This window comes from Panicum hallii, chromosome 7 (assembly GCF_002211085.1).
Source record: "Panicum hallii strain FIL2 chromosome 7, PHallii_v3.1, whole genome shotgun sequence".
Taxonomy (NCBI): domain Eukaryota; kingdom Viridiplantae; phylum Streptophyta; class Magnoliopsida; order Poales; family Poaceae; genus Panicum; species Panicum hallii.
The window spans coordinates 38,923,421-38,947,342 of NC_038048.1; the positions used below are offsets into that span (position 1 = coordinate 38,923,421).

Genomic DNA, 23,922 nt, shown 5'->3' on the forward strand with positions numbered 1-23,922 from the left:
GTGTCCATGAATGCCATGGCCCTTTTCCTTCTCCCTCCCGCTTTCTGCCAGCCGGTCTCCAGTCTTCGGTCTTCGCCACTCGAATCCGTCAAGAACAGGACGACGCACGTCTTCGTGTAAAGTCCGCTGTACTCATGCCGCACCACCAGTAATCAGTAATCACTTGCTCCTAGCTGTCGCCAACGACGGCCGCTGTCTTGTTGCGCAGGCGGAACAGTAGCCGGTTAGCGTCAAACAGCACGGCGCGTGGCGTGAAGATCCGTGACACCGGTGGCAGTCGACACGGCAGCAGCCGAGCAGCGGATTGTTTCAATAGAGGATCTTGGGGGAGATCCTTGCCGAGCGAACCCGACGAATTGAACGCCTCTCTCTCTCTCTCTCTCTCTCTCTCTCTCTCTCTCTCTCTCTCTCTCTCTCTGATCCTGAGCCAATCGCCTGTTCCCTTCCGGCGACAGTAGCCTGCGCCTAGCTAGGCACCCTAGCTAGCCAATCATGTGATGTTGCGCCTCCGTCCAGAATCGATCCAGACCCCGTGGCCTTCACGCTACCGGTCGGGATTAGGCGCCTCCTGATTCGGCTAAACTCCAGAGCCTGGCGAGAGATTAGAGGTTGCAGTCAAGCGCTTGACTGGGCAAAGCTAGCCTGGTGGTGGTGGCGAGTGGCGTCAGGGCGGCGCCAGTTGCCGTCACAGGCGGTCGGCGAGGGGGCCGAGGAAGACGTCGTGCCCGTTGCCCGTCTCTCGCTTTCCCGGGATCCCGGTATCTTGGGCGACGAGCACGGGCACTATCGACTATCCGCAGCTTTGCTTGCTTGCTTGCTTCCCAGGGGCCCAGGATTAGATTAGCACGCCGCATTTAAAAATAACCGGGACATTTGGCCCAGTTGCTCCGTGTTTCTGGGAGCACATACGCCTGCCGTGACAGGGGAGGAGGTCCTCAGGTCCAGTTGCTCCGGCACATGGCCGGCCGGCCTCCTGCTCCAGCACCAGCGGCTGCGGTCGTCGCCATCTCCAGGCCCAGCGCTCAGCTGGTGTCCGGCGGACCGGTCGCTCGCGCAGCACGCCACGCCGGGGGCACGGCGACGACCGCGCGTACTGTACAGGAGTCGCGCTCCGAATTTCTCTGGGTTAAAGCCGGAGAGCGACGGCACGCGCGGCGCGGCCAGTGCTGGCCGCTGGCCTTTTTGACGGATGGGTGCGCGCGCGCCAGGGCGGGGCGCGGGGGAGGAGGACGACGCGGCGGATCTTACCGTCCCCGTACCAGATCCTTGGGGAAAACGAAAGGGGGTGCCCGTTTCGCCGGGGCTGGTCGTCGGCGTCGCCCGGCGCGGGTCGTGGTGGTAGACGGTGGTGGCGGTGGGTAGGGCGACCAGGGACCAGCCTTGCCTGCGCGTGCGAGCGAGCGAGCGCGCGCGCTACGGGTGTGCGTAGGGCGGTGAAAAGGCGTGCGCGTTTTTTTCAAAACCGTTGGTGGTGCGGGCGGGCAAGAAAGTCTTTGGCTCTTTGGTCTTGGTTTGGGCATTGAACTTGTGGTCTCGTGGAAGCGAGCGATGCGTTCTTTATCTATCTCGAGCCAGCGACCAGGGACCAGCCTTGCCTGCGCGTGCGAGCGAGCGAGCGAGGAAGTTGGACTTGGACGACGACACGCGAAACGAAATGGAGGTAGTCCTTGATTAGAAAGCCACTATGGCAGGCAGTACTGCAGAAAGGTGCTCGCCCAGAAAGGCACTGATTCAGCCCCCTGGCTGACGCCAATTGTTTCCGTCCACTCCGAGGCGAAACGGCAACTACGGTTTACACCGCACGCCACAACTTCGCCGTTCACCGAAACGGAAAGATGCCCAGACTTACCGAGAGAAGGTCAGCATCCACTCTAGCTCGAGCACAGAACGCCCTTGACCTCGAGTCTCGAAGCAGGCAGAAGCCACAGGAGCCGTGTCGTTCAAGGTTCAGCCCAGAAGCCAACTCGTACAGTAGTTCGCATAATAGTTTGTTGTTGATACAGGTTCTATCATTCACCTCATCATCTCACAAAAGCACTTTGGAACCTATGTCTCAGCCGCCTGTAATCTTACACCATGTTTCTCCTCTCTGCTCCACCTCAGCGTTAATACGACGTGGCACCTCATGCAGCATGCTTAGTTGTCTTTATAATACTCGCTCTAAATGCGACGCCGCCGACGCGTCACGGTACACCGATACGACGAAGCGAGCGGGCACGAACAAAAACGCCACGCCCTCGAACGACCTGTTCCTTTCCTCCCCGATCCGGATGTCGCCGCGCCTCGCCAAACATTTCTCCCTGGCCATCGCAGGGGGTGCACCAGGAAAAGCAGCGGCGCCCACACGCCCCCACGGCGCGTGCATATGTCCGATCTGGCGCGGCGCCGCCGGCACGCGGGCCGGTCGGCGACCCGCCGCTAGCTTGAACTTGACCCTCCCCTCTTTTGGACGCGACATGCCGGGTCGTCCCGTCTCACGCGACGCGGAGATGAGGTGAGATGAGCGTGAGGTCCCTTTCGGCTGCGGTGCGGGGACGGACGGACGGAGCCGATCGAGCGCGACCGGCGAGTGCGCCTCGGATATGCCCGGATCGCCGGCGGCGAAACTTTGGCGTGCATCCGTCCTCCTCCGGGCCGAACCGTCACACTTCACGTATACTGCTGCAGCTGGCCCGGTTGATCACACGTACGATTTTCTTCGTGGCATCGTCCGTACTAGTACTAGCTATCTCGACGAGAAAAAGGCACAAAGAGGCGTGCTAGCTGTTGCCAAGTCTACGCACGCTTGAGCCTTGGGGTGCTTTTGGCCTTTTGGGAGGAGGATGGGAGAAAAGCTGACGACGGATGCTACGGTAAAACGTCCCTGTTGGGCAGTTCGGGAAAGATTCGCCCGTCGTGGTGAGGGGCCTGCCAAGCCAGTGCGTGGGCAAGGCGCATGTCTCTGTTCCTTCTGAATCCGAAACAGATTGCTTCCCTTCCCCTCCCGCTTTTCTCCACTTTCCGTCGTGCGGGGCGTCAGGATCGTCACTTCAGTTCTCTTCTCTCCACGGAGAGAAAAAAAAAACAAGGGAGAAGTTCTTTCGTACCTGAGCCCTGAGGGCGTCACATGAATGGACTATAGATGCGTCGGATCACGAGCGTGCGCAAAGACTGTTCAAAATACACATCGAAGTTTAGTTGACATCCAAGCAGAACGCAGCATCGCTCACAAGGATACAATATAGAGCATTTGGTTTGAGTAGGATGGTGATACCGGATTATCTTATCCTGACTTCAAACCTAATCAACTTGTTTGGTTTGAGAAATAGAATGGACTGATCCATCAGTCTCTTATCCCTCGTAAGAAACTAATTAGCGCTATATTCGTTTCAAAAAAAATAAGCGCTATATCCTGCCTATAGGATGATCATTTCTTTGATCCCTCAGAACTAGTTAAACACCCCTCTGCAAGCAAAAAAAGACTAGTTAAACACCCTAACGTATGCGCTTCTCAAAATTACTTCTCACGGAAAAGTTGTCGCTTCTCTATATTTCAAGGGCGTTGCACTTGCACGGTTAGACGACGAATGGAACAATCCAAAAGATATGCTCTGATCTTTTCGACCTTTTTCCTTTTAGCGATGTCAACACTTTTTATCTAGCTGAGCAAGCAAGTGTTTGGTTTCATTCATTTTGGCACTAACTTAGAAGGGCTGTCATAGGCCATCTTTAGGTTCTTGCTTGATACGACTTGACGTGCAATCCATGAATGCTTGGCTAGGTATAAACCACATCCACCTCCTCTGACATTGCATTTTGAACCCTATGTATCAGCATTGATTTTTCTCGCTCAGCTCTATCGGCGAGTCGTGTCGATCGCCATGCTACTTGCAGCTCCCACATGAATTGGCTGCGCTGCCCCCGTGCTGCTGTATCATATGTCCTTCGTTGATCTCCACATTTTTTCCCCTACTCCACTCTCTTGCTTCGACTTGTCCATGTTCCACACTTCTACTACATCCAACCGTTCAGGAGTTCCATACTTAATATTTGTACTAGCTAATATGCCTGTGCGTTGCTACAGAAATTTATATAAATATATTAATTAGCATATTATGTGTATATGTGTAAGACTTCAGTCATTTTCTATTTTACTAGCTAAACATAATTTTTAACTCGAATCCTTAACTCAACAAACGGTCAAACTCAACAAACGATCAGCTAGATTTCGATTACAACTCTCGTCGACGGACCAAGAAATTACGCAGAGATAGAGATTTTTACGCCCATAATGGCGTGTTTAGCCCAGTTTGATTGGACTGATCACGCTCGGCAGCATCCGGCTGGCTCTAGCCCGAGCTTGGGTCCAAACCTACGGCGCAGGCGGCAGGCTCGCCGTCTCCCCGGCGGCGCAGGCCGCCGCAGGGGATTCGGATGAGGGAGCGGGCAGCGCGGGCCCACTGCAATATCCCGGATCTCACTGCCACCGGATACGCTCGCCCTGGGCTCGCTGACCCAGAAATCCTTTGTAGGTCGAAAGCTCCGGCCGCCCCGCCATCCTCTGCGCCGCCTCTCCCATGTGGCCTTCCCTGTTGCCGCTCTCCAGCGGTTCGCCTCGCGCCCGGCGCCCTTGCCGATGCCATGCCAATCCCATCCCGTCGTGCACGGTGCACGCAGCACGCTCCTTCGCGTGACTGCCTTCCCGCCGCGGCCCCCAGGTCACGACGGCCAGCCGCATGCTTCCGGCAAGGGTCACTACTGTTCTTCGCCTCGCGCTGCGGATAAGGCGCAGCGGCAGGCCAGCAGCCAGGTGAGGCGGCCGCTGCCGAGGCCATAGGCAGGCAGGTCGGCCGTGCATGCAGCGCGCGTACGAGCGCAGGTGCGCCCCGCGCGCACAGGGTGCAGCACGGGGGGATCACATGGCGATGATTCGGTGCGGGGGGAAAGGACGCGATGCCGGAGCTGCCAAATCCGCCAGCGTCTCAGTGCAGGGAACTGTTCGACGGGATCGTGCGCGGAGATTTGCCCTGTGCTAGCCTGGTGGATGGAGCAACGCAGCGCTAGACCACAGGTTAGCAACGAGCCACGCCTACAGCAGCTAACGCAGGGGTGGGATTTGGATATACGGATGCGAGTTATATTTATTTTGGATTATTGGATCGATCTAAAATTTGATAAAATAAATTATGATAATATTTTATATAATTAATTTAGAAGGAGAAATGAATACCATCATAATTTTTTAGTTGACCAATAAAACACCACGGTACACCAACTTGTACCTGAGAGGACCGATTGATTCCCATTGGTTCGGCACCGTCCAAAGTACCAATGCCCTGCCTTGGAGCTAATAATCAAAGTCCTCAGAGTTCGGTACCATGTTCACTTACTGGTCGAGAATGTAACTTCGTTCAAGCAGTCGAATTTTCCTGAAAGCTGGGTACGAACTACCCCGGGCAATGTTTAGACGTGTCACAGCTCACAAGTCATTTCGTGCAAGAAAAAGTCATGCGGGGGACGGTCGGACGGGCGAGGGCGAGCATCGGATCCTCGCACCTCGTTTGCCCGTGCAGTAGCTCGCCTAGTCGCCTACTCACATCGTGGCACTTCAAGCAAGCATGCGAGCTATGCAGGAGCTAGTAGGCCTGGTGAAAGGCGCTCCGGCCGGATCGTGCAGTGCAGCTGCTGCCGCTGCTGCGGCACTGTTCGCATTTGGTAGCTAGCTTCAGGCAAAACCTGGCATAAGATTTCGACGCAGCGGCGGCCACGGCATGCTAGCCGAGGTAGCGACTGGACCAAAATCTCCAGTGCTGACACGGCTACTGCTGACGCCCTGCCTCGCTCGTGAACGGGGACGAGAGAGAAACGGAGAAAGACTGGGTTTGGCAACCGGGCACTGACCAACTGGAGTGAGCGAGGTGAGTGAGGCCGCTGAACTGGCTCGCCCGCCGTCTCGACGCGCTGCGCGACGGTGGACCCGGCGGCCGGTTCGCAAGGATAACGAAAGATAAAAAAACAACTCCCCCCCTCACTATCCACTGAGCTACGGCCACCCCGCGGCTGTACCTGGTCTTGGCCTCCCCGCGTTTATTTATAGGCGCCCCCAGCTGCCGCTCAAAGCGACAGCTGGAGGGGGAGGAGCTGAGGATCGAGGGAGCAGGGCAAGCAAGCAGCCAGGTGAGGCCGCGAGGGAGAAGGGCCGGGATACTAGTGCCAGCCGGGGGTGATCTTCTTGCATCAGGGTGACGCCGGAGAGTTCGGGTCTGCTGGGCGCGTGGGATGGGGGAGCAGGAGAACAACAAGACCGGCGTGGGCAACAACGCCATGGCGGTGGTGGACGAGGCTCCGGTGGCGGCGGCGGCCAAGGAGAAGGACCGCGGCGCCGCGGACCCGCGCCTCCAGGGCATTTCCGACTCCATCCGCGTCGTCCCCCACTTCCCCAAGCCAGGTCCGCCCATCTCGTCTCGAACACAATCATTCGGTTGACTCGAGAACCGCACGCGCGCGGCGCGAGGCCGGGCCTCGGTTGGGCTCGGGCACGTCGATGGCACGGCACGCGCGCGCGCTCCGTGGATACCCGGGGGCACGTCTGCTCATCATATCTTTCCCGGCCGGTGTCGGCGCGCATGCATGCAGGGATCATGTTCAACGACATCACGCCGCTGCTCCTCCGGCCGGCCGTGTTCAAGGACGCCGTGGACATGTTCGTCGAGCGCTACCGCGGCATGGGCATCGCGGCCGTCGCAGGTAAAAAACCGAGCCGGAAATCAGCCACCAAAGCCGAATCATCATTAGTTCATGACGGGCCTGCCTCTCGTTCTTTAATGCCCCTGCTGGCCTGCTGCCCGGCCGCCGGCCGCGCGCTCGGTGCTGGCGTCAATCTCTGGCGCTGGGGGCTCGGCACTGGGCGCGGCGCGGCGGTGTTCTGAGATTCCGTAATATCTTTGGGGCAGATCTTCCGTGCTCCTTTTGTCCCCCACGCTTTGTCGTTCGTTCGTTGTGATCAGCCGTTCAGGTCATGTCATCACCACCACCTACGCCATTTTTTTCTCTCTCTGTCTCTCCCTCTCGCCTCCAGTCTACCCCCGGCAACTGCACAGCTGTTTGGGTACTAGGTGAGTTCAATGTTGATACAAGTCCAAGAAAAAAAAATCCATCTGGCGTTCTGGCCATGTGCAATAAAATCCAGGGGTCCAATGCCGCGCGCTGGAGCGGAGGAGGCAGCGACGAGGTCAGGTCGAGGACTACCTGGCGTCTGCTCGCTACGCGCGCGGGCGTGCGCGTTGTTTTACGGCCGCATGCCGTGGCCCATGCTGGCATGACCCAGCCAAACCGGCGTCCGGTCTCGCGTCAGGGTCCGGTCGTGTCCGGCCGCGCCGCGCCACGGCGCCCCGCGGGGCCGGCGGGGCTTTGCCTGCCCCGGGCTCGGTGGTCCACCGGAATCCCCGCGCTTTCAATGCCGGGATCGGAGGGCATGTAGACGGCTGCTGATTGGGGGGATCGGTCGATCGAGCTCAACTCGGCGCGATCTCATGAGCAGCGATAGTGCGAACGAGACGCGCACCTCGTGTGCCGGGGGGCGGGGACCGGCGCCGTGTGTGGGAGTGGTCCGGTGGTGGGGCGCCGCCGGGGATCCTGATCGGACGGCTGCGGGCGCGCACATGCGGTGTCGGCCGGCTCGGCCTTGTTCTCGGACGAGCGAGCGGCGAGTCCTGGTCCTGCGTAGGGCCTGGTCCCGCGCGGGGCTGCATGTTCGCAGTTCTCCTGCTGTCCTGGCAGCGGCCAAGTAGAGCACCACTTCTGCTGGACTGTTGCTGTTCGCCTGGAGGATTGGATTCATCGATCAATCAACCGCTTGTCTGGCGCGAGTGTTCCTTGTGTCATTTTCTTCAACGGCATTTATCTAGCTAGGGCCTGTATTTTTGCACCCTAGACATCACTGCTTTCATTGTGGTATCAAGTTACTATTTTCATCACATGGTGAATGTCAAAACTGTTTTTACCGTGGCTGTAATCATGCACAAATCTAACTTCATATACCCGTCGCAAACTAAATTGTGTGGTGGATTCTTCATGTTTTACTAGGTATTGAAGCCAGAGGCTTCATCTTTGGCCCAGCCATTGCTTTAGCCATCGGAGCAAAGTTCATACCGCTGCGTAAACCTAAGAAGCTTCCAGGTGATGTGATTGAAGAAGTAAATGTGAACCAAAATTTATATATTAGGTCACTGCAATAGAAGAATGTAACAATTTGGCATATTTACTTTCACGCAATTTTGTCTGCATTAGTGTCAAGGGAAGCAAAGAGCTATTGACTAATGAATGTATTTGCCCACAAACATCGGTGAAAACAACAATTATACATGGAGTTATCACTTTTATTTCACTGTGAAATCCAAATACCAATATGCCATACAGTAAAAACCATATCAAAAGATTGTGTCACTATGCGGAAGCATCATTACATAAAAATATTTGAACTACCGTTCAATCATTTGTCCAAAAGAAAAGCATAACTGGCTAGATTCATTGTAGAATGCAGTTTTGTTAAGTTTCAGGATGTACTGTAACTGTTGATTTTACAACATTATAGGTGATGTATTTTCTGAAAGTTATGTACTTGAGTATGGGACGGATTGTTTGGAGATGCATGTTGGAGCTATTGAACCGGGGGAGCGCGCAGTGGTTGTTGATGATCTGGTTGCAACTGGTGGAACTCTTTCTGCTGCAATCAGACTTCTTGGTTAGTACCTTTTAATTACATGCTATCTTTCATATGATATGTATATACATGTAACCCATCAACTTTGCACGGCTGTTCATTAGTATTGGTGCTCTAAATATGTAATGAGATCAACCTAGAATTATTCGGATAGGTCTTGCACTTACCTTCCTGGTTGATGTTCATTGTCTGGATGTGCTCAAAATACGACCTGTTGAACGTTTATATGTTGCGACATCATGCAGGAACTTTCCCCCGTTTGTTCATAAGTGTAATGTAAAGATGCTATTCTATCATGTTGTTTATGGTTTCCTGCGTGGGGTATATTAGTTGAGTATTAGAACAAACCACCAGTGCATAGAAATCAAGTACTCTATGCTTTTCGATGAGCCGCAAATTTAATAATTTTATAATATATGTTCTCTAAAGACGAAAAGCAAATTTTCCCAACATCTGAACTTAAACCTGTTATTCTAGATTTCTTGCTACGAGGAAGAAAATCTTTCTGGATCTTATCTAGAATTAGAAACTTAAAGAAAAAAGTAAGAAGATAAAGATGATAAAGACTACACAAATTGTACGGAAGAGGAGGGATCGAGGTAGTAATTTGTGTCCTAATTCAGAGATTGTTGCGTAAAAAAGTGCATCGAGTATCATGTGGTGTTGACAAGCATCCCAACAACTTATAGTGATGACATGTAGAGTGGAGGGCATCATGTTCTTTTGACTATAATCGAAGTTTGTCCTTAAGCGGGACAAGCTGTTTATTCATAGGACAAAATCTTGTCTGAATGATATGTCCTATGGGGTAGCTAATTACCTATAGGCATGATTTCGATGAGACTGGATGCACAATCTCGATTTTTTATGTTACAAGCGAAAAGTTTGCAGATATGAATTGAGCACTCATGTCTCATAGAATAAACAAACAAGGGCTGCCACTGTTTCAACTATATTTCTTTCCTCTTCTTATTCGAATTAATAAATCTTGTTTGCATAGACCATTACATGTCGTTGATCTTTACAATATTCAAACAGCGTATGTTCTGGTGTTTACTTACTGTGTTCTCTGTTACATACTTCATGAGTTTTGAGAACTCTAAAGAATCTTTTCATGCCGGCTGAAATTTTTTGTATTTCCAGAACGCGCCGAAGCTGACGTGGTTGAGTGTGCATGCCTCATTGGGCTTCCCAAGTTTAAGGTATCTGTATATATTCCTTTTTTTCAAGGTCCACCAATATACTTTTTACATGCACAGTTTGTGAATGGAAACTGAGGAAGTATTCCACCTGTAACTCAGTCTGAAAAGCCACTTATAGAACATGAACAGTGTAAAAATAACCAGTCTACTTGTTACTGTACCTATGTGACTGCAGGAATATTAAAAAAATGAAATAAGATCAACATGCTGATAATGTTTCCTCTTACCAGTAAAACTCAGAACTCTAAGGTCAAACGACCTATATATCTCTATCTGTAGGCTGTAACTTTCAGTGATAGATAAGTACATGCGGTCAGGGCTTAATTTTTCTTACAGGGATGACAAGAACAGCTTACCTTAGTTTACATACCACATGACCATGTATTTTTCCTACGGATGGGATAGCCATTGACCATAACTAAAGTATAAGAGCTTCGCTCTTTGGAATCTAGCATATCTGGTATTTCTGGATACGATGAAAGAGGGGTGTGGATATACGCTTAGTCCACCCATGTTAGCCTCCTCATTGAGGTGAATTTGGATGACTGTTTTATTCTTAAGCCACCTAGGTTGGTTCAGTTTTTATCTTCTTTTGTCTTTTACGAAAGAGAAGAATAGCAAGTTATACTAGTCCCTAATATCTAATAACTGCGATTGCAATTTTTTCGTGCAGGATTTCTACAAGCTCAACGGAAAACCAGTTTACATTCTGGTGGAGTCCCGCAAATAGGACGTGGTAAAAGATCAGGCAGGTACTGCTCTTAAGCTCTTCGGAAACTTCTCCTGGTATCCAGCCGTTCTAAGTTTTAGTTGATTTTCCAAACATATCATGCAAGTGCAAAGCTAGGCGGGTTTGCAAAATTCTCTACCAAACTTTGCTAAAAAGCTCGCTGATTAAACCAAATTCGATTTGTTGGTGAAGAGAAGCAGCAGAAATAGCAGTAGCTACAGCCTTATAAACTACGAGTACTAATACAGGTTCTCTCTTGTGACCTTTTTCAGAAAAGCTTTCCAGCTTTTCCTCAGAAAAACAAGCTTAGAGCTTCATTCGTTTGCAAGCGCGAGGTGGAAGGATGGGCGCCGAGTACTCTGCAGTAAACTGTGTTGAGGCCAGTGGCCAGGGCCAGCCGCTATGTATCTGCATGGAGAGGGTGAGATGGATTGGGTGAAACGTTAGTCTCTGAAGCACGTCCCGTCTAGTGTTTTTTTAGTAGCCGTGACTGAGAGTTTGTAGCTATTCCCGCCGGGGACATCAGTGTTGGCCAGAGAATCGAAGGGAAACAAAGAACAATGCTGATGCTGCGCGGTTTTTCTACGAGAATCGTACGTTTTCTGTGTCTCGTTCAGCTCATTTTCGCTAAAGGCTGTTCAACAACAACCATACGTAATGCCAGCATAAAGGAGGACATCCCTTTTGGAAAACTACACGGCAGTGCTAGATGCCTAGATTGCAGCTGCCAAAGCGTTTGTTTAATCAGCTCCCAAAGAATATGCTAGGGTAAGGTGCAGTTGCACTCCACCTGGCGGCTAGATGCCCAGGAGTTCAGAGTTTAGGTTTCCTCCCGGACACTAAAATACTGACCGATGCATTAGATTATCGAAACATGCGTGCGTGCAACTGCTGAGCTGTGCAGGTGTTGTTCTTTGGATTCCCAGACAAGGGACACACAAGGCGTTGCAAAACCTGGGAGAGGTCGGCTAACCTGAGGTCCGAGGAGGGCGACACCCGGAGGAGCCGTTGCCAGCCTGCGGCGATCGCTGGCGCAGATCCGCGTGTTTCCTTGCCGTCGGTTCCGAAACCCTCAGATTGTCATCGCTCATCAGCGATCGCCTGGGATCTCTCCGTTTGTCCTCTTCTGCGCAGTAACGGCTCCCGTAACGAATCGGAGGCTGTCCAAATCAAATAATAGGAGTACTACTAACTAGTACGCTGGCAGCCTAACACGGAGCACTGCATTCGTATCAAACGCACGGATAGCTCGGAGACGCCACATGTTGCAAGAACCGAACTGTAGATTCTTTAGCTTTTGTGCCAAAAGGCAAAGATTCAAAACGCGTTCTCCCAATTTGCAAAAAGAGGACGAACTTTGCAACAAATAAACAGATTGTCATCATCCTTGTTAGTGCAATGGAAGTTTCAGTAACTTAATCGGGCCAAAAGAGCAGCCTCTTCGATCATAGGCATCGCCAAAAGAGCAGCCTGGTTCAGTGTTCTCGGAACCCGCTTCCGGTCACTCCTTTGGAAAGAAATCTTGACACGACGCCGATCTTGGAAGGCCCAAAGGGCGGAACAGCTGCTCAGAAGATGGCTTCGACATGCCGCCGCCGCCAACGGTCGTGGAGTGCACCGCGAACTGCTGCTGGGACGCGGGCCTCCGCATGTGGCTGGGGCGGAGCGATCGGGAGCCCGGCGCGCCGGCGTCGCCGAACTGCTGGCACGAGGCCGACCTCGGCATGCCAACGCCGCCGCGGTGGAGCCGGCACCGGAAGGAGCCCGGGTGCGTCGTGGGCGAGCATATGCATCGCCTCAAGTCGGCCGGCGAGTCGGCCGGTGCGTTGGAAGCCATACCCTGCCGTCTCGATGGATCGCAGGGACACGACTTCTCCGAGGTTGAATTGCCGGTACGATACGTTTGCTTTTGGTCACGGTATGCACGAGATATTTATGAACGTATGGTGCTTCAGTTTCGAGTAGAATCCTGGATCGGTAAGAGTTGTACAGAAACCGTAACGGACCGTTTGCCGATGGAAAAAAGGAAGAACTAACAGCAAGGGTGGCGGCGTCGACGGCAGGCCAGCAGGGGTAGTGCCTGGCGTAGCGGAGGACGCGTCAGAACTCAAGGACCGCTTCCAAACTTCCAAGTCGACCGACACGTGGGGGGCCTGGATGCCATTAATAGGCTCATTGATGGTAAGATGGCGCGGAAAGCCGGAAGCTCAGCTCAGAAATTCACATCGCTCCGATCCTTGCATTGAGTTCTACAGGCATGGTAGCCAACTCTACACCACTTGGATCGAGAATTTGAGATCGTCCACACATATGGCAAAGAAGACTCCACGTGTTTCATTGTCATGGTCTCACGGACCATGAAGAACTCACCCAGCATCTTCAGGTGATAATTGCCGTCACGAGAAAAAGAAAAGACTCGGAAACTGAATGAAAAATATATGAAATCTCCATCAAGAGCAGCATTACATGGTTACAACAAATTTGAACTCAAATTATACTACAAGCAGGCCGGGCGTGCCCCCGTGGAACACAGGACTGTCCAAATTCAATCTAAAGAATTAGACCGAACACAACAAACAAAAACCAAGCAAATCGTGGGAGCGCGCGAGATCGATCGATCACAGCATGGGGAGCATTATCTGGAGCAAGGGAGCCTGCCGGGCCCGCCGCTGCCGCGCCTTGAACTTCCTGATGGCCGCCTTGAGCACCCGCCTCCAGCCCTCCTGAACCCGCCCAACCAACCAGTGGAAATCCCGTGATGCTCGTGAAGATTTCAGCAAAGCTTAATGAAGACAAGTGGCTACTACCTTCGCAGGGGAAGGCGCCGGCGGCGAGAAGTCGAGCCTGGTGGCCCTGCCCGTCTCGTGTAGGTCGAGGAACGACCCGTCGCGCCGCAGCCGCCGGCGCCGCCACCTGGACTTCCCGCCGGCGGCGGAGTCCTTGAGCCAGCAGCCGCCAGCCCTCGCCCTGCGCTTCGGGTTGGCGACGAGGAAGTCGGTCGAGGAGGCGGCGGCATCGGCCTCGGCCGCACAGGCCGCGGCGGCACGGGAGGCCGGAGCCGGCGAGCCGCGCGGGACCTTGTTGAGCGGGGACCAGATGCCGCTCTGGGAGTAGTCGAAGTCGAAGGCGGAGGAGTCCGGGAACTTGCCCAGCAGCTCCCGCGACATGGACTGCTGCAGGTACTCCACCGTCACCACGCGCTCCACCACCACCACTGCCGCGGCGGTGCCGCCGCCACCGCCTCCGGTGTTCTCGTCGGCCGCGCTACTCATGCTGATCGCTTGATCCTTGGGGATGCCTCGCTCTCGCTCTCGAATTCGGGAGGTGTGCAGTGGTGGCGTGGAAACAGAGGAGAGGAGTGGATGGAGCGCGGCGTTGGATGGGGTAGAAAGCATTTCGCGGCGAAAGTAACCGTTGGGGTCGCTTGGAGGTTCGTGGGCACTTGACCGTTGGCGTCTGGGGTGTCGCTGCCCTCTGACGAGTGGGGTCCTTTGTTTTGCAGAAAGGATCCTAGGTCCCTCTCTCTGAGCTTGGCAAGTGGGCCATGTGCCAAGATGGTGTAGATACAAGTACGCCAACTCAATTTCTTGCGAGGAAGTACGAAGTGTTAAATATCAGGTACAGATGCGCTTGCCATTTAAAAAAAACATGTGCATGTCAGTCCAAAAATAAAAATGTGCTTTTTACCCACCCCCTCTGGCTAAAAAGTTGCTTACACGCAATGAAACTCAAAAATATTTTAATCTTTTTTCCACTACAACTTGTGTAAAACCCAATATAATTACCTTAAATATCCTAGAGTAATCAGTATATTACGATGGACCTTTTAAGGTAAATACACAAACCATGTCTCATGGGTATTAGATGAATTGTATCGAATTGTCACTACCTATTTTAAAAAAATATTAATTGCATGTTACTTTGGAGACTCGAGAGTTATTACATGCAGAATTGCATAAGCAACCACTGGAAATTTACAAGTGATGATATTCCTCTTACGAGAAATTTTTCTTCCTGTGAACAGGGAACATTTCCACTTTCCAGTTTGGTGATAGATTCAACAATCTGAGCTTGGTTACGGTTAGCTTGGTCCAATCCATGATGCAGAATGTTATCTGGCTGCGTTTTCTTTCTTTCTTTCTTGTTTTCATGAGATGACCTTGGTCCAACAATCTCAGCCTTTTTTTCATGGGTGTTGATACCGCATGTACTACAGCTCCTCTGTTTTTTTTTCCTGTATTTTTCATATGAGTCACTGTTTTTTTTCTGTCATGGGCCTGAGGTATTTATACAAGTTTAGTAACAAAAATCAGCAGAAGTCCAATATAAATCGAGCGTCCAAATTAACCATGAGGCAGTTCATTGGACTTTATTACTAAACACCGGGGCATTATATCATGCCCTGCCACGGGCCTTTGGCTTGACATGCTCGCTTCCCCCCGCTCACAGTCGGATGCATTCACTCATCATCAGCTAGGAAATGTAACGAGCTAGGAGCCTAGGAAACGTCCCTCACTCCCTCTCTCCAACGAAACAACCCACACGAAACTGTGGGCGCAAAAAGCTGTGCAGGCCCAGGCAGGGCGGCTGACCCGGGTGTTACTCGTCGCGGCCGGAGCCGTACTTGAGGCCGAACTCGCGGAAGCCGATCTCCAGGTCCGCGGCGGCGATGAGCAGCTCCGCCGCCTGCGCGGGCTGCAGGATCTCCACTGCCTGCCTCATCGTGCGCAGCCGCAGCGCGTCCGCTCCGCGCAGCACCGCCCCGACCCGTGCCACCAGCGCGCCCGCGTCCAGCGCCAGCCCGGCCGCGGTGACCACGCCGCCGTGGCCCTCCTGCACCCGCGCCATCTCCCGCGACAGCGCGTTCTCCTCGGCCACCGCGCGCCGGTGCAGGGCGTCGACCCGCGCCAGCTGCGCGGGGCCGAGGTCGCCGAGGTTCCCCGGCCGCACGCCCAGCAGCAGGTCCGGGAGCTGCGCCTCGAGGCGGCGCCCGGACTCGGTGTAGAGCAGGTGGACCAGCGTGGTGGGGCGCCACCCGGCGAGCCAGTAGGCGGCGCCCCGCTCCGCGGCGCTGGCCCACGGCGCGGACAGCGCCAGGACGGGGTCCAGCTCGGCGCGCGCGGCGCCGTAGGCCTCCATGTGGGCCACGAAGCGGCCCACCAGGGTGTCCAGCTGGGCCGGGTCGTTGGACCAGCGGGCGGACCTGAGGTCGCCGCGCAGCGACCGCAGCCCGCGCAGCCAGAGGCGGAAGCGTCGGGTCGCGGCGTCCGGCTCCATCCCCCCGATCCGACGGGGCGGGGCAGCGGTGGCGGCAATGCTCACCGGCGCCGCGCGCTCGTGGCGTGTTGGCCGGATTTATAGCTGGTGGCCGCGCAAATCCGAACAAGAGAGGGGACCGACGGGCGGCTGCAGAGGAAGCTAGCGCGCCGGCCGGGCGTAGTGAGGTGGCGGACATGCAGGATGCCCACGCGCGGCCGGAGAGTACTGGCTCTGGACGACGACGACGCCGTCACGCCAGGAAAGCGGAGGCCAGCGGAGTGTGTGGCCCGGCGTGCCAGTGGGTGAAGTGACGTTTGGTTGGCTTGGTGACCTGAGGCCTCCGTCCACCTCCGACGCCACCAGTTGTGACGCGGCGTGAGAAACTCACGTTGACTTTTTCTAGGTGATGGAGCCACGGAGAGGTGAGGTGAGCTCTGAGCTGCCCGATCGTTCGACGCTGCACACGCTGACACGCAGAGAAAATATCAGGCTCAGGCCCCTCGTTTCCGGATGCGTGGTGAGCTGGTGCGTAGAAGTTTGGGCCGCTTGGAGCACCGGTTCTGCGTTGGGTCTATTCATCGTTTCATCTGGCTGGCTCTCCCGAGCGCAGATATTTTGGATGGAGTCATGGAGGCATGGAGCGAGACAACCGTATCGATCGGCCCCTATCCATGCGTTCCGGCCCGCAGCCTCGCTGGAAACAGGAGAGAACTTGGCACGGGCTAATATTGTTTAGGGGGCAAAGCCGCCAAGGCACTGTGGATAGTGGCGTATCCAAGGCAAGATTTCTTATTTCCAGCCGGTATCCATAATGGAGTTTTATCTGCCGGTGTTACGGCATCCGCCTTTTCGAAGCTTTTGTTTCGATCTGGACCTTTTCTGGCTAGTGGCAACAATTTTCAATTATATATAAAATGAAAGTCATCCTCACTTTGCAACAGTACTATATTTATTCTCGTTACAAAATAGCTCTTTTGCTCATAGATACTTTTGACATTATTGTGCTCAATCTTTTCAAACTCCGATACTTACCTTTGATTAGTTTTAAAAAACATAAATATCTCCGATAGATCTTTGTTAAGATGGACACTTTCATCAGTCGGCCAGTGCCATGTGTATATGATCAATCTAATAGGGTTTGAGTTATAAGCTCGACACTTGTGCCTGCCGACTCTAAGAGTAGACGACAAACACATTGAGTAGGAAATTAAAGCACATATATACTCTTTTGTCTTCAACTAATTTCTAGTGAATGTAAGAGAACCACATACATTTGTGTGGGCGCAAACATGGGGCTTGAGTGTGGTGTTGTGCATCTCAACAAATTAAATGTAATCCCTAAAAAAAATATTTTAATAGAGAATATTGGATGAAGTTGCACCTTAAAGACAGTGCAAAGTCAATGATATCAAGCACTGTCTTTATGTGTCGAGTTTTGGCACTTCAAAATCATAAGAGTAGGTTTGTCTGGAAATCTAGTTCCATAAAGTACAGTTTTGCTATTTTTGTTAATGTTTATACAAATATGATTAATTAAATTTGTATTTATGTCATTGTAAAAAAAACTTCGCCCATATAGAATTTATGGTACAAGCAAGCTAGGTTGTGTATAGCAGCCTGCCCAAGAAGAACTCATGCGGGGCTATTGGCTAATTAAGCTCTCATCGTTTATGGGCTCCAAAGCTTATGAAGGAAACGAAAATAAAACTCAAAAAAAAAAAAAGAAGCAGATCGATTAGTAGTTCTGGAGACAATAAGCTGGTACGCCGAAGTTGTAAACACACTCCCTGCCAACTAACGCCGGCAAATACCCGTAGCCAAGAACAATAGAAACTTTCCAAAAAAACTGTAGCTTAGAGCCTGTTTGGAACCACTAAGGATAACAGCTATCCAGCTAAAATTATCCGTTAGGTTCCAAACAGCCCAGCTAAAAGCTCAGCTAACTCTTAGCTATACCTCTGGATAACAATAATCCTGTTAGCCAGCTCCACCTAGCTAAAAGCAGCTAAAACTTGGTAAAAGACGCTCCTACCTCTGGATACAATATGCAATATGATATCATAGGGGTAGTACGGTAAAAGAGTACTAGTACTCAGACTATTAGCTGGAGGTTCCAAACACCCCCAGGCTAACAGTTAGCCAGCTAATAGTTAGCTGGCTAATTCTACCTAACAAAACTTTAGCTGGATAAGTGTTATCCTTAGTGGTTCCAAACAGGCCCTTAATCTAGACGAACAGCCACACAAAACCAAAGACACCAAGCACGCATACCCCATGCAGAAGCATCTCTATCCAGCACGTATAGTTCCGATCATCGCCGTCCCAGAGCCGGGAAGTGAGCCGCGTTATCGAATCTCGGCGGCGGAGAAGGTGGCTCCACGGTAACCTGCTCTTCCACCGGGGCGTCCACGGCCGGGCCCTGCTGCTGCTCCCTCATCGGCGCTCCGTAACTTCCGTTGCTGTAGCCTCTCTGCTGCTCCCTCGCCAGCACCCCGTTGCCCCCGTTATCGTTGTTGCTGCTTCTTCGCGCCGCCGTAGGCGCCGTTCTTGCCGCCCTGCTTCCCCGCGCCGTTCTGCTTCCCGGCAGGGCCTCTCCCGTTACCGTTAGCTTGGCTGGCAGCCGCAGCGGCCGGCTTCTTCTTCTTGTCCTTCTTCTTCTTGGCCGGCGTCGACGCCTCCATGGCTCTGGACGCTGGCGCCCAGGGTCCTCCCGCCGCCGGCTTCTTGGCGACCGCCGCGTCCTCCTGGGATTTGGCCTTGCCGATGACGTTGTCGGGGTCGTTACTGTCGAGCACCGTCCAGGGGTTGAAGCTGGCGACTATTGCCGCCATGTCGCGCGACGATCGAGTCTTCGACCGGATCGATCGATACGATGATGCGCGTGGACTCGACGAGATGGATGCTTGCTTGGGGCCGGGAGCGCGAAGAACTCGTTTACGACCTGGGAATCTGGAGACGGGGAACTGCTGAATTTACGCTACAAATGCTGTGCGGAAGAGAAGTTGATTAGTTTGCGTTTTCGGTAAGAAATCTAATTTCCCATATCGGAGTGTAACCTAGTGTTTACCGACCTAGTAGAATAGAATTAGCACCGGTCCCGATGAAGTCACGCTGGAATAAAACTATTAGCACCGGTCCCGATGAAGTCACGCTAGAATAAAATTCTTGGCGTCGGCGTACTACGTCGTACATATACGTGTAAATTCTTGCATTGTGCATATATAGACCCCCATCTTGTATGTTCCTTAATTTGTTAAGCAACTGAGCCGGTTCTCTTTTTTTCATACACTGATCGAATACTTGAAACATATTGAGTACATTTGTCTAACAAGATAACATTATACTCCTCTTTGACCCAAAAAAATATGACATTTAACTTTACTATATTTTATACAAATTATGTAAGAGATAAGTTGCCAGTTAACTCATGAAATATACTAAAAATACGAGCAACGGTATCGAGTTGAGAACTTAATCCAGATGAGCAGATTCTATCATAAGAAAGTAAAAAAACCGTACCATCTGAACTACGCTTAATCTTACCATCTGAACTACGCTCAATCGCAAATCACAACACATCTTCTATAGGATCCGCTAAAAGAGAGATGATGTACATCGAGACCCAATCACCCAACGTGAAAGGCTATTAGACCCAGCTGCATAATTCGATTTGACGTCGCTAGTCATGAGGCATATGTAGCTATACGGCGCAATTACACGTGACAATTATCCGTGTTCGCTCTCTGAGATCACGACCATGGGGGTTCAAATATGCAGGGGTTACTCATGCTCCGGTACGGAAGCATCAAATCCAACTCTAATCAGTTGAAATATTGTTCCTAGTATATACGGAATATTACGATCTGCATCAAGTTTCTGAAAAATATCGATCCATTGATTCACATTATAACCTACTCCCTCCGACCCTTTTTATCCGTCGCTTGGGAAGCCAAGCGATAGATAAAAAAGACAGAGGAAGTATATACTACAGGAGTGCTACCAGTACTAACCAAGATTCGCCCCACCCTTACTACTCGAGGGACGGGAACTGGGCCAGGTCGTACAGCCTCGGCGCGGGGGCCTCGTCGTCCACCGCCGCTTCATTGGCTTGACGACCACCTCCCTGTCCCTGCTTCCTCGCTCCGCCCTGCTGGGCGTTCTTCGCCCGAGCGCCGCCGGCCGCAGCACCGTCGTCTCGCGCGTTCGCCGGGCCGGCGCCGCTCTGCTGCCTCTCCCTGTTACGTATGATCCTCCGAGCAGAAGGGTAGGCCCTGCCAAAGAGCTCTTGGGCGAGGTTGGCAGCGGGCTGCTGCTGACTCTTGTTATCGAGGCGCGTGTCGTCGCCGGGGTCGTCGCTCTCGAGGAGCGCGAAGTGGTTGGCGCCGGCCATCTGCCCCCGCCACGTCCGGCGCGAGCGAGCCCTGCCGGTCTCTCTGATGACGGAAGGGATCCCAGCCGCGCGTCTCGCGAGACGGCAGGTAGGTGGACGAAATCAGAAGATGCTCGCTTGAAGCTGCCTCTGGTTTGGGGGGCTGCGGCTTACGTTACGTGCGCGTGGAGAGAGACAGAGAGAGATGTAGGCTGCTGGAGGCGCCTCGCCGCCTACACGGCCCCTGTTCCGATTTGACTCGGATTCTGTCGCACCGCAAGCCGGCACGACGACGAGCCGCGCGCGATCGGCGAGTCCGACACCGTTGTGTGGCACGTGACTCGAGTTCCGAGGCGGACTACGAAGCGGAGCTCGGTTTCCGTAGCATCTCCGTCAAAGAAACCTCTCTTGCCCTCTCGTGCCAAACTGGTTTCAGGGTTGGGCTTTGAACCCAGCTGGTGGACTGGTGGTCCAGTCGTATATGGGCCTATACTAGAATGTAAGCCTTTTTTATTTGACCATCTAGAAGTGACCAATGAGTGACTACGCATCAATCGGCTAATTTTTTTCTGTCTATCAGTCGAATTTTTATGTCCAATGGTATTGTGCCACGTCGTGTATCCAAACACAAAATTCGAGTGAGGAAACAAAAAATAATTACTCAGATTTCTAAATATCCGCGACAACAAAATTGACTGAAAAACATACACTCCGCTGTCGAATCTTTGGCCACATGACCCGGCTGTCTCTTTATTGTCCAACGTAACAAAGGTAAGCATGCTAACATTTATGTATTGATGGACCGATAGTTTTAATAGGTGTACTGTTTGTATACTCACGGTAAACAAAAATCGTTACATTCACACATCCACATACCGACTCATGCTACCAACACCCCGCCCCCCAATATTCCAGTGAGCACCTGCAAGAGATTATCAGACCAGAAACCTCACAACCTACCTCAATCTACGATACTTTCGAGAGATTAGACTGCTAAATCTTAAGATTGATGAAATTATCACAAGCGCCTCACTGGGGATGTGCATGCTACGTTCCATCAAAGACTCGAACATGAACGAGTGTGTTCCACCCAAGCTAAACAACTGTGTTACCTGCAGCAAGCTAGTTCATATTACATCGGCACAAATTCAAGTACATATTAGACATCATATCTACAAGAGATATACACAAGTATTAAAATCCAAACAAAATACCAATATCTCTCTAAAATAAACCTAGGTTATATAAGAATAGTATTATAGACATAACAAGACGCATGTACAAATAGAGCATAACAATACAAAAGATAAATGACAAGACAAACCTTGCACATAAGAAACCTAATATAAACAGTACAATTTTTGGTAAATAAGATAAAGAGGAAGTCTGAAATTTAGGGATAAAAGTATGTGAAAAATGAGCAAATAAGAAAGAAATTAAGAACAAAAAACAAAAGGGAAAATTATATAACAATGACACATCAAGACTAGAACAATGCGTGTCCTCTTAATTTTTGTTAATTCACACAGTACGCTCCACACAGAATGAGAAAAACAACAATAAATAAAATGGGCTGAAAAAATAAACAAAGCCCATAAAGGAAAAAATGAGGGGCCCAGACAAAATAAGTACAAACAGTCCAGAAAGCAGCCCACGGCGGGAGGCTGCTCAAAACAAAATTCGAGTGATATCGAAGAAACAAAATCACTCGACTGTTATTTAGGAATTCCGAAAATGAAGGTGAGCACGGTAGAATAATCGAAGATTCAGTTATTCAGAACGTCCTCCAATAATGGATTCAGCAAAATAATACGGAGTAGAACGTCAACCCTGCCGATGGTTTCAAAAGGTCCACGTTTCGACTATTAGAAGACGACGTAATGACTGTTCGAATTTTGTTTCTCTTTTCGCACGGTACCATTGCTCGCATAAGTGCAGAGAGATCGATGAGTAAACTGAACTACTGAAGCCAGTAGCCCGTCGCTTGACAAGAAGAAAGGCAAAGAACACCGATGTGATCATGTGATGCTCATCTGATGATTTATATATCTTCAAAAGCAGGTTTCTGCAGAAGAACATCGCAAGATTGCTGTCCTCCTCACGTTTGAGTCGTAACCGTGGCAACGGTGGTGCTGTCCGCACGCGACAACGAGCCGGACGCACTCGCCGCCTCCACCGATCGCTCTCGGAGCCCGACTTGGCAAATCTCAGCGGGGCTAGGCGCGTCCCACCGCTCCGCCCGCGCCCTGAGAGCCTCCATCTCCACCGCGCATTCCACCGGCCCCATCCGCGCGACCCTCCGCCGGTACTCCGCGGCCTCCGCTCCGGCGGCCTCGTCGAACAGCGCCTCCCACCCGTCCTCCCACGCCCCGCTCGCGTCGCAGAGCTCCAGCGTCCCGTTCCGCCACTCGGTCCACCCCCACCCGCGGTCCAGCCGCGACACGTGCCACGCCGCGCACCAGCCGCGGCACGCCGGGCGGCAGGGCCGGCACTTGGCGCCGCTGAGCGGGCCGGGGCTCGCCAGCGACGCCACCGGCACGCCGTACCCGGGGTCCGGCCGGGACGAGTACGCCCGCTCGCTGAGCACGCAGAACGGCAAGCGGCGCTCGAGGGCCGGCACGCCGGCCTCCTCGAGCTGCGCCTGGAAGGCGGCCTCCGAGTTGAGCTCGCTGTAGCCCGCGGCGGCGAGGCGCGGGAGCAAGGAGAGGCGGGAGAGCGCGGCGTCGGAGGCGGCGCGGCCGCCGGCGCCGAGGCGGTCGTTGAGGCCGCCGAAGCTGGAGCCCTCCGGGACGACGTAGGCGCCGGGGTGGAAGGCGTCGCCGGGGACGAGTGGGGCGGTCCAGAAGCCGTCCACGCGCGTGCGGAGGATCCAAGCGTAGGTGAAGTTGCCCTGGGATTCACGATCGCGGATCAAGTCCAGGCAGCCCTCCACCAAGCGGAAGTATTGCAGGAGGCCCTGCATCGTTCGACAGGACGCCGGCGGAGATTAGATGCATGGCGTTGTGAATGGCAGCAAGCCAGAAACTGATGACGAACATCGCCGGATGGCAATGCAATAATGAACAAAGTTGATTACCTGGATACCGTTGGGGGAGTTGGCCGCGGTGAGCACGGCCGCACGCTCCGGCGTCTCGTCGATGGGCTCCGGCCGGAACACGCGGACGGCGGCCAGCGCCACCCCGGGCGGCGCGGCGCGCGCGAGGAGGGAGAACTTGTAGGCGTCGGCGTCGAGCGGGCTGTGCAGGAACACGTCGGTGGCCCCGGCGGGGAGCGCGGCCAGCACGTGGCGCGCGATGGACGAGCCCGTGAGCTCGAACCGCCGGGCGCCGCCCACCAGGCACACCGCCACCCGGGGAGGAGGGGGAGGAGGAAGAGGCGGCGGCGGAAGCGGCGACCGCGGCGGGGTAGAACGGCGGTCGTTAGGGTGCGCCGCAAGTAGGAAGAGCGTCGGGAGGCGGAGCGCGGATGGGAAGGTGAGCGCGGCGATGAGGAAGAGGAGCAGCGGCGCGAGCACGGCGACCAGCCGGCGGCGCGAGGCAGCGTGGAGGTGACACGGCGAGTCGAGCGACGACACCATCGCGGTGGGCTAGCTTCACGGACGTACGTGCTGCGTAAGTCGGCGCGTGCGTTGCTTGCCTGTACGGTGAAGCTAGGCAAAGCC

The 23,922-nt window shown here is 53.1% G+C and overlaps 5 protein-coding genes across 6 annotated transcripts; 1 reads left to right on the plus strand and 4 right to left on the minus strand.

Moving 5' to 3' along the window:
• Positions 1-6,048: 6,048 nt before the first annotated feature.
• On the plus strand, positions 6,049-11,243 carry LOC112900014 (adenine phosphoribosyltransferase 4-like). Of its 2 annotated transcripts, none has more exons than XM_025968709.1 (7): positions 6,049-6,427; positions 6,616-6,726; positions 8,065-8,157; positions 8,573-8,722; positions 9,845-9,903; positions 10,577-10,651; positions 10,906-11,243. In XM_025968709.1, exons 1-6 carry the CDS (start codon positions 6,259-6,261, stop codon positions 10,631-10,633), a joined length of 639 nt encoding a protein of 212 aa, XP_025824494.1. In that variant the 5' UTR covers positions 6,049-6,258; the 3' UTR covers positions 10,634-10,651; positions 10,906-11,243. The 2 variants fall into 2 exon arrangements, with proteins under 2 accessions (XP_025824494.1, XP_025824493.1); XM_025968708.1 differs by having other exon boundaries at positions 6,053-6,427; positions 10,577-10,655.
• Positions 11,244-12,076: 833 nt separating this feature from the next.
• LOC112898858 lies at positions 12,077-12,540 on the minus strand. Its single transcript, XM_025967163.1, has one exon. It carries the CDS (start codon positions 12,468-12,470, stop codon positions 12,135-12,137), a length of 336 nt encoding a protein of 111 aa, XP_025822948.1. The 5' UTR covers positions 12,471-12,540; the 3' UTR covers positions 12,077-12,134.
• A 506-nt stretch (positions 12,541-13,046) lies between these two features.
• LOC112901260 lies at positions 13,047-14,221 on the minus strand. Its single transcript, XM_025970130.1, has 2 exons — positions 13,441-14,221; positions 13,047-13,356 (listed from the first exon to the last, which is right to left on the minus strand). Exons 1-2 carry the CDS (start codon positions 14,026-14,028, stop codon positions 13,252-13,254), a joined length of 693 nt encoding a protein of 230 aa, XP_025825915.1. The 5' UTR covers positions 14,029-14,221; the 3' UTR covers positions 13,047-13,251.
• A 736-nt stretch (positions 14,222-14,957) lies between these two features.
• Positions 14,958-15,910, minus strand: LOC112901544 (transcription factor TGA9-like). Its single transcript, XM_025970474.1, has one exon. The coding sequence runs from the start codon at positions 15,908-15,910 to the stop codon at positions 15,233-15,235; it is 678 nt and encodes a 225-aa protein (XP_025826259.1). The 3' UTR covers positions 14,958-15,232.
• Positions 15,911-22,359: 6,449 nt separating this feature from the next.
• LOC112900767 lies at positions 22,360-23,838 on the minus strand. Its single transcript, XM_025969571.1, has 2 exons — positions 23,338-23,838; positions 22,360-23,217 (listed from the first exon to the last, which is right to left on the minus strand). The coding sequence occupies exons 1-2, from the start codon at positions 23,836-23,838 to the stop codon at positions 22,360-22,362; spliced, it is 1,359 nt and encodes a 452-aa protein (XP_025825356.1).
• Between the last annotated feature and the right edge of the window lie 84 nt (positions 23,839-23,922).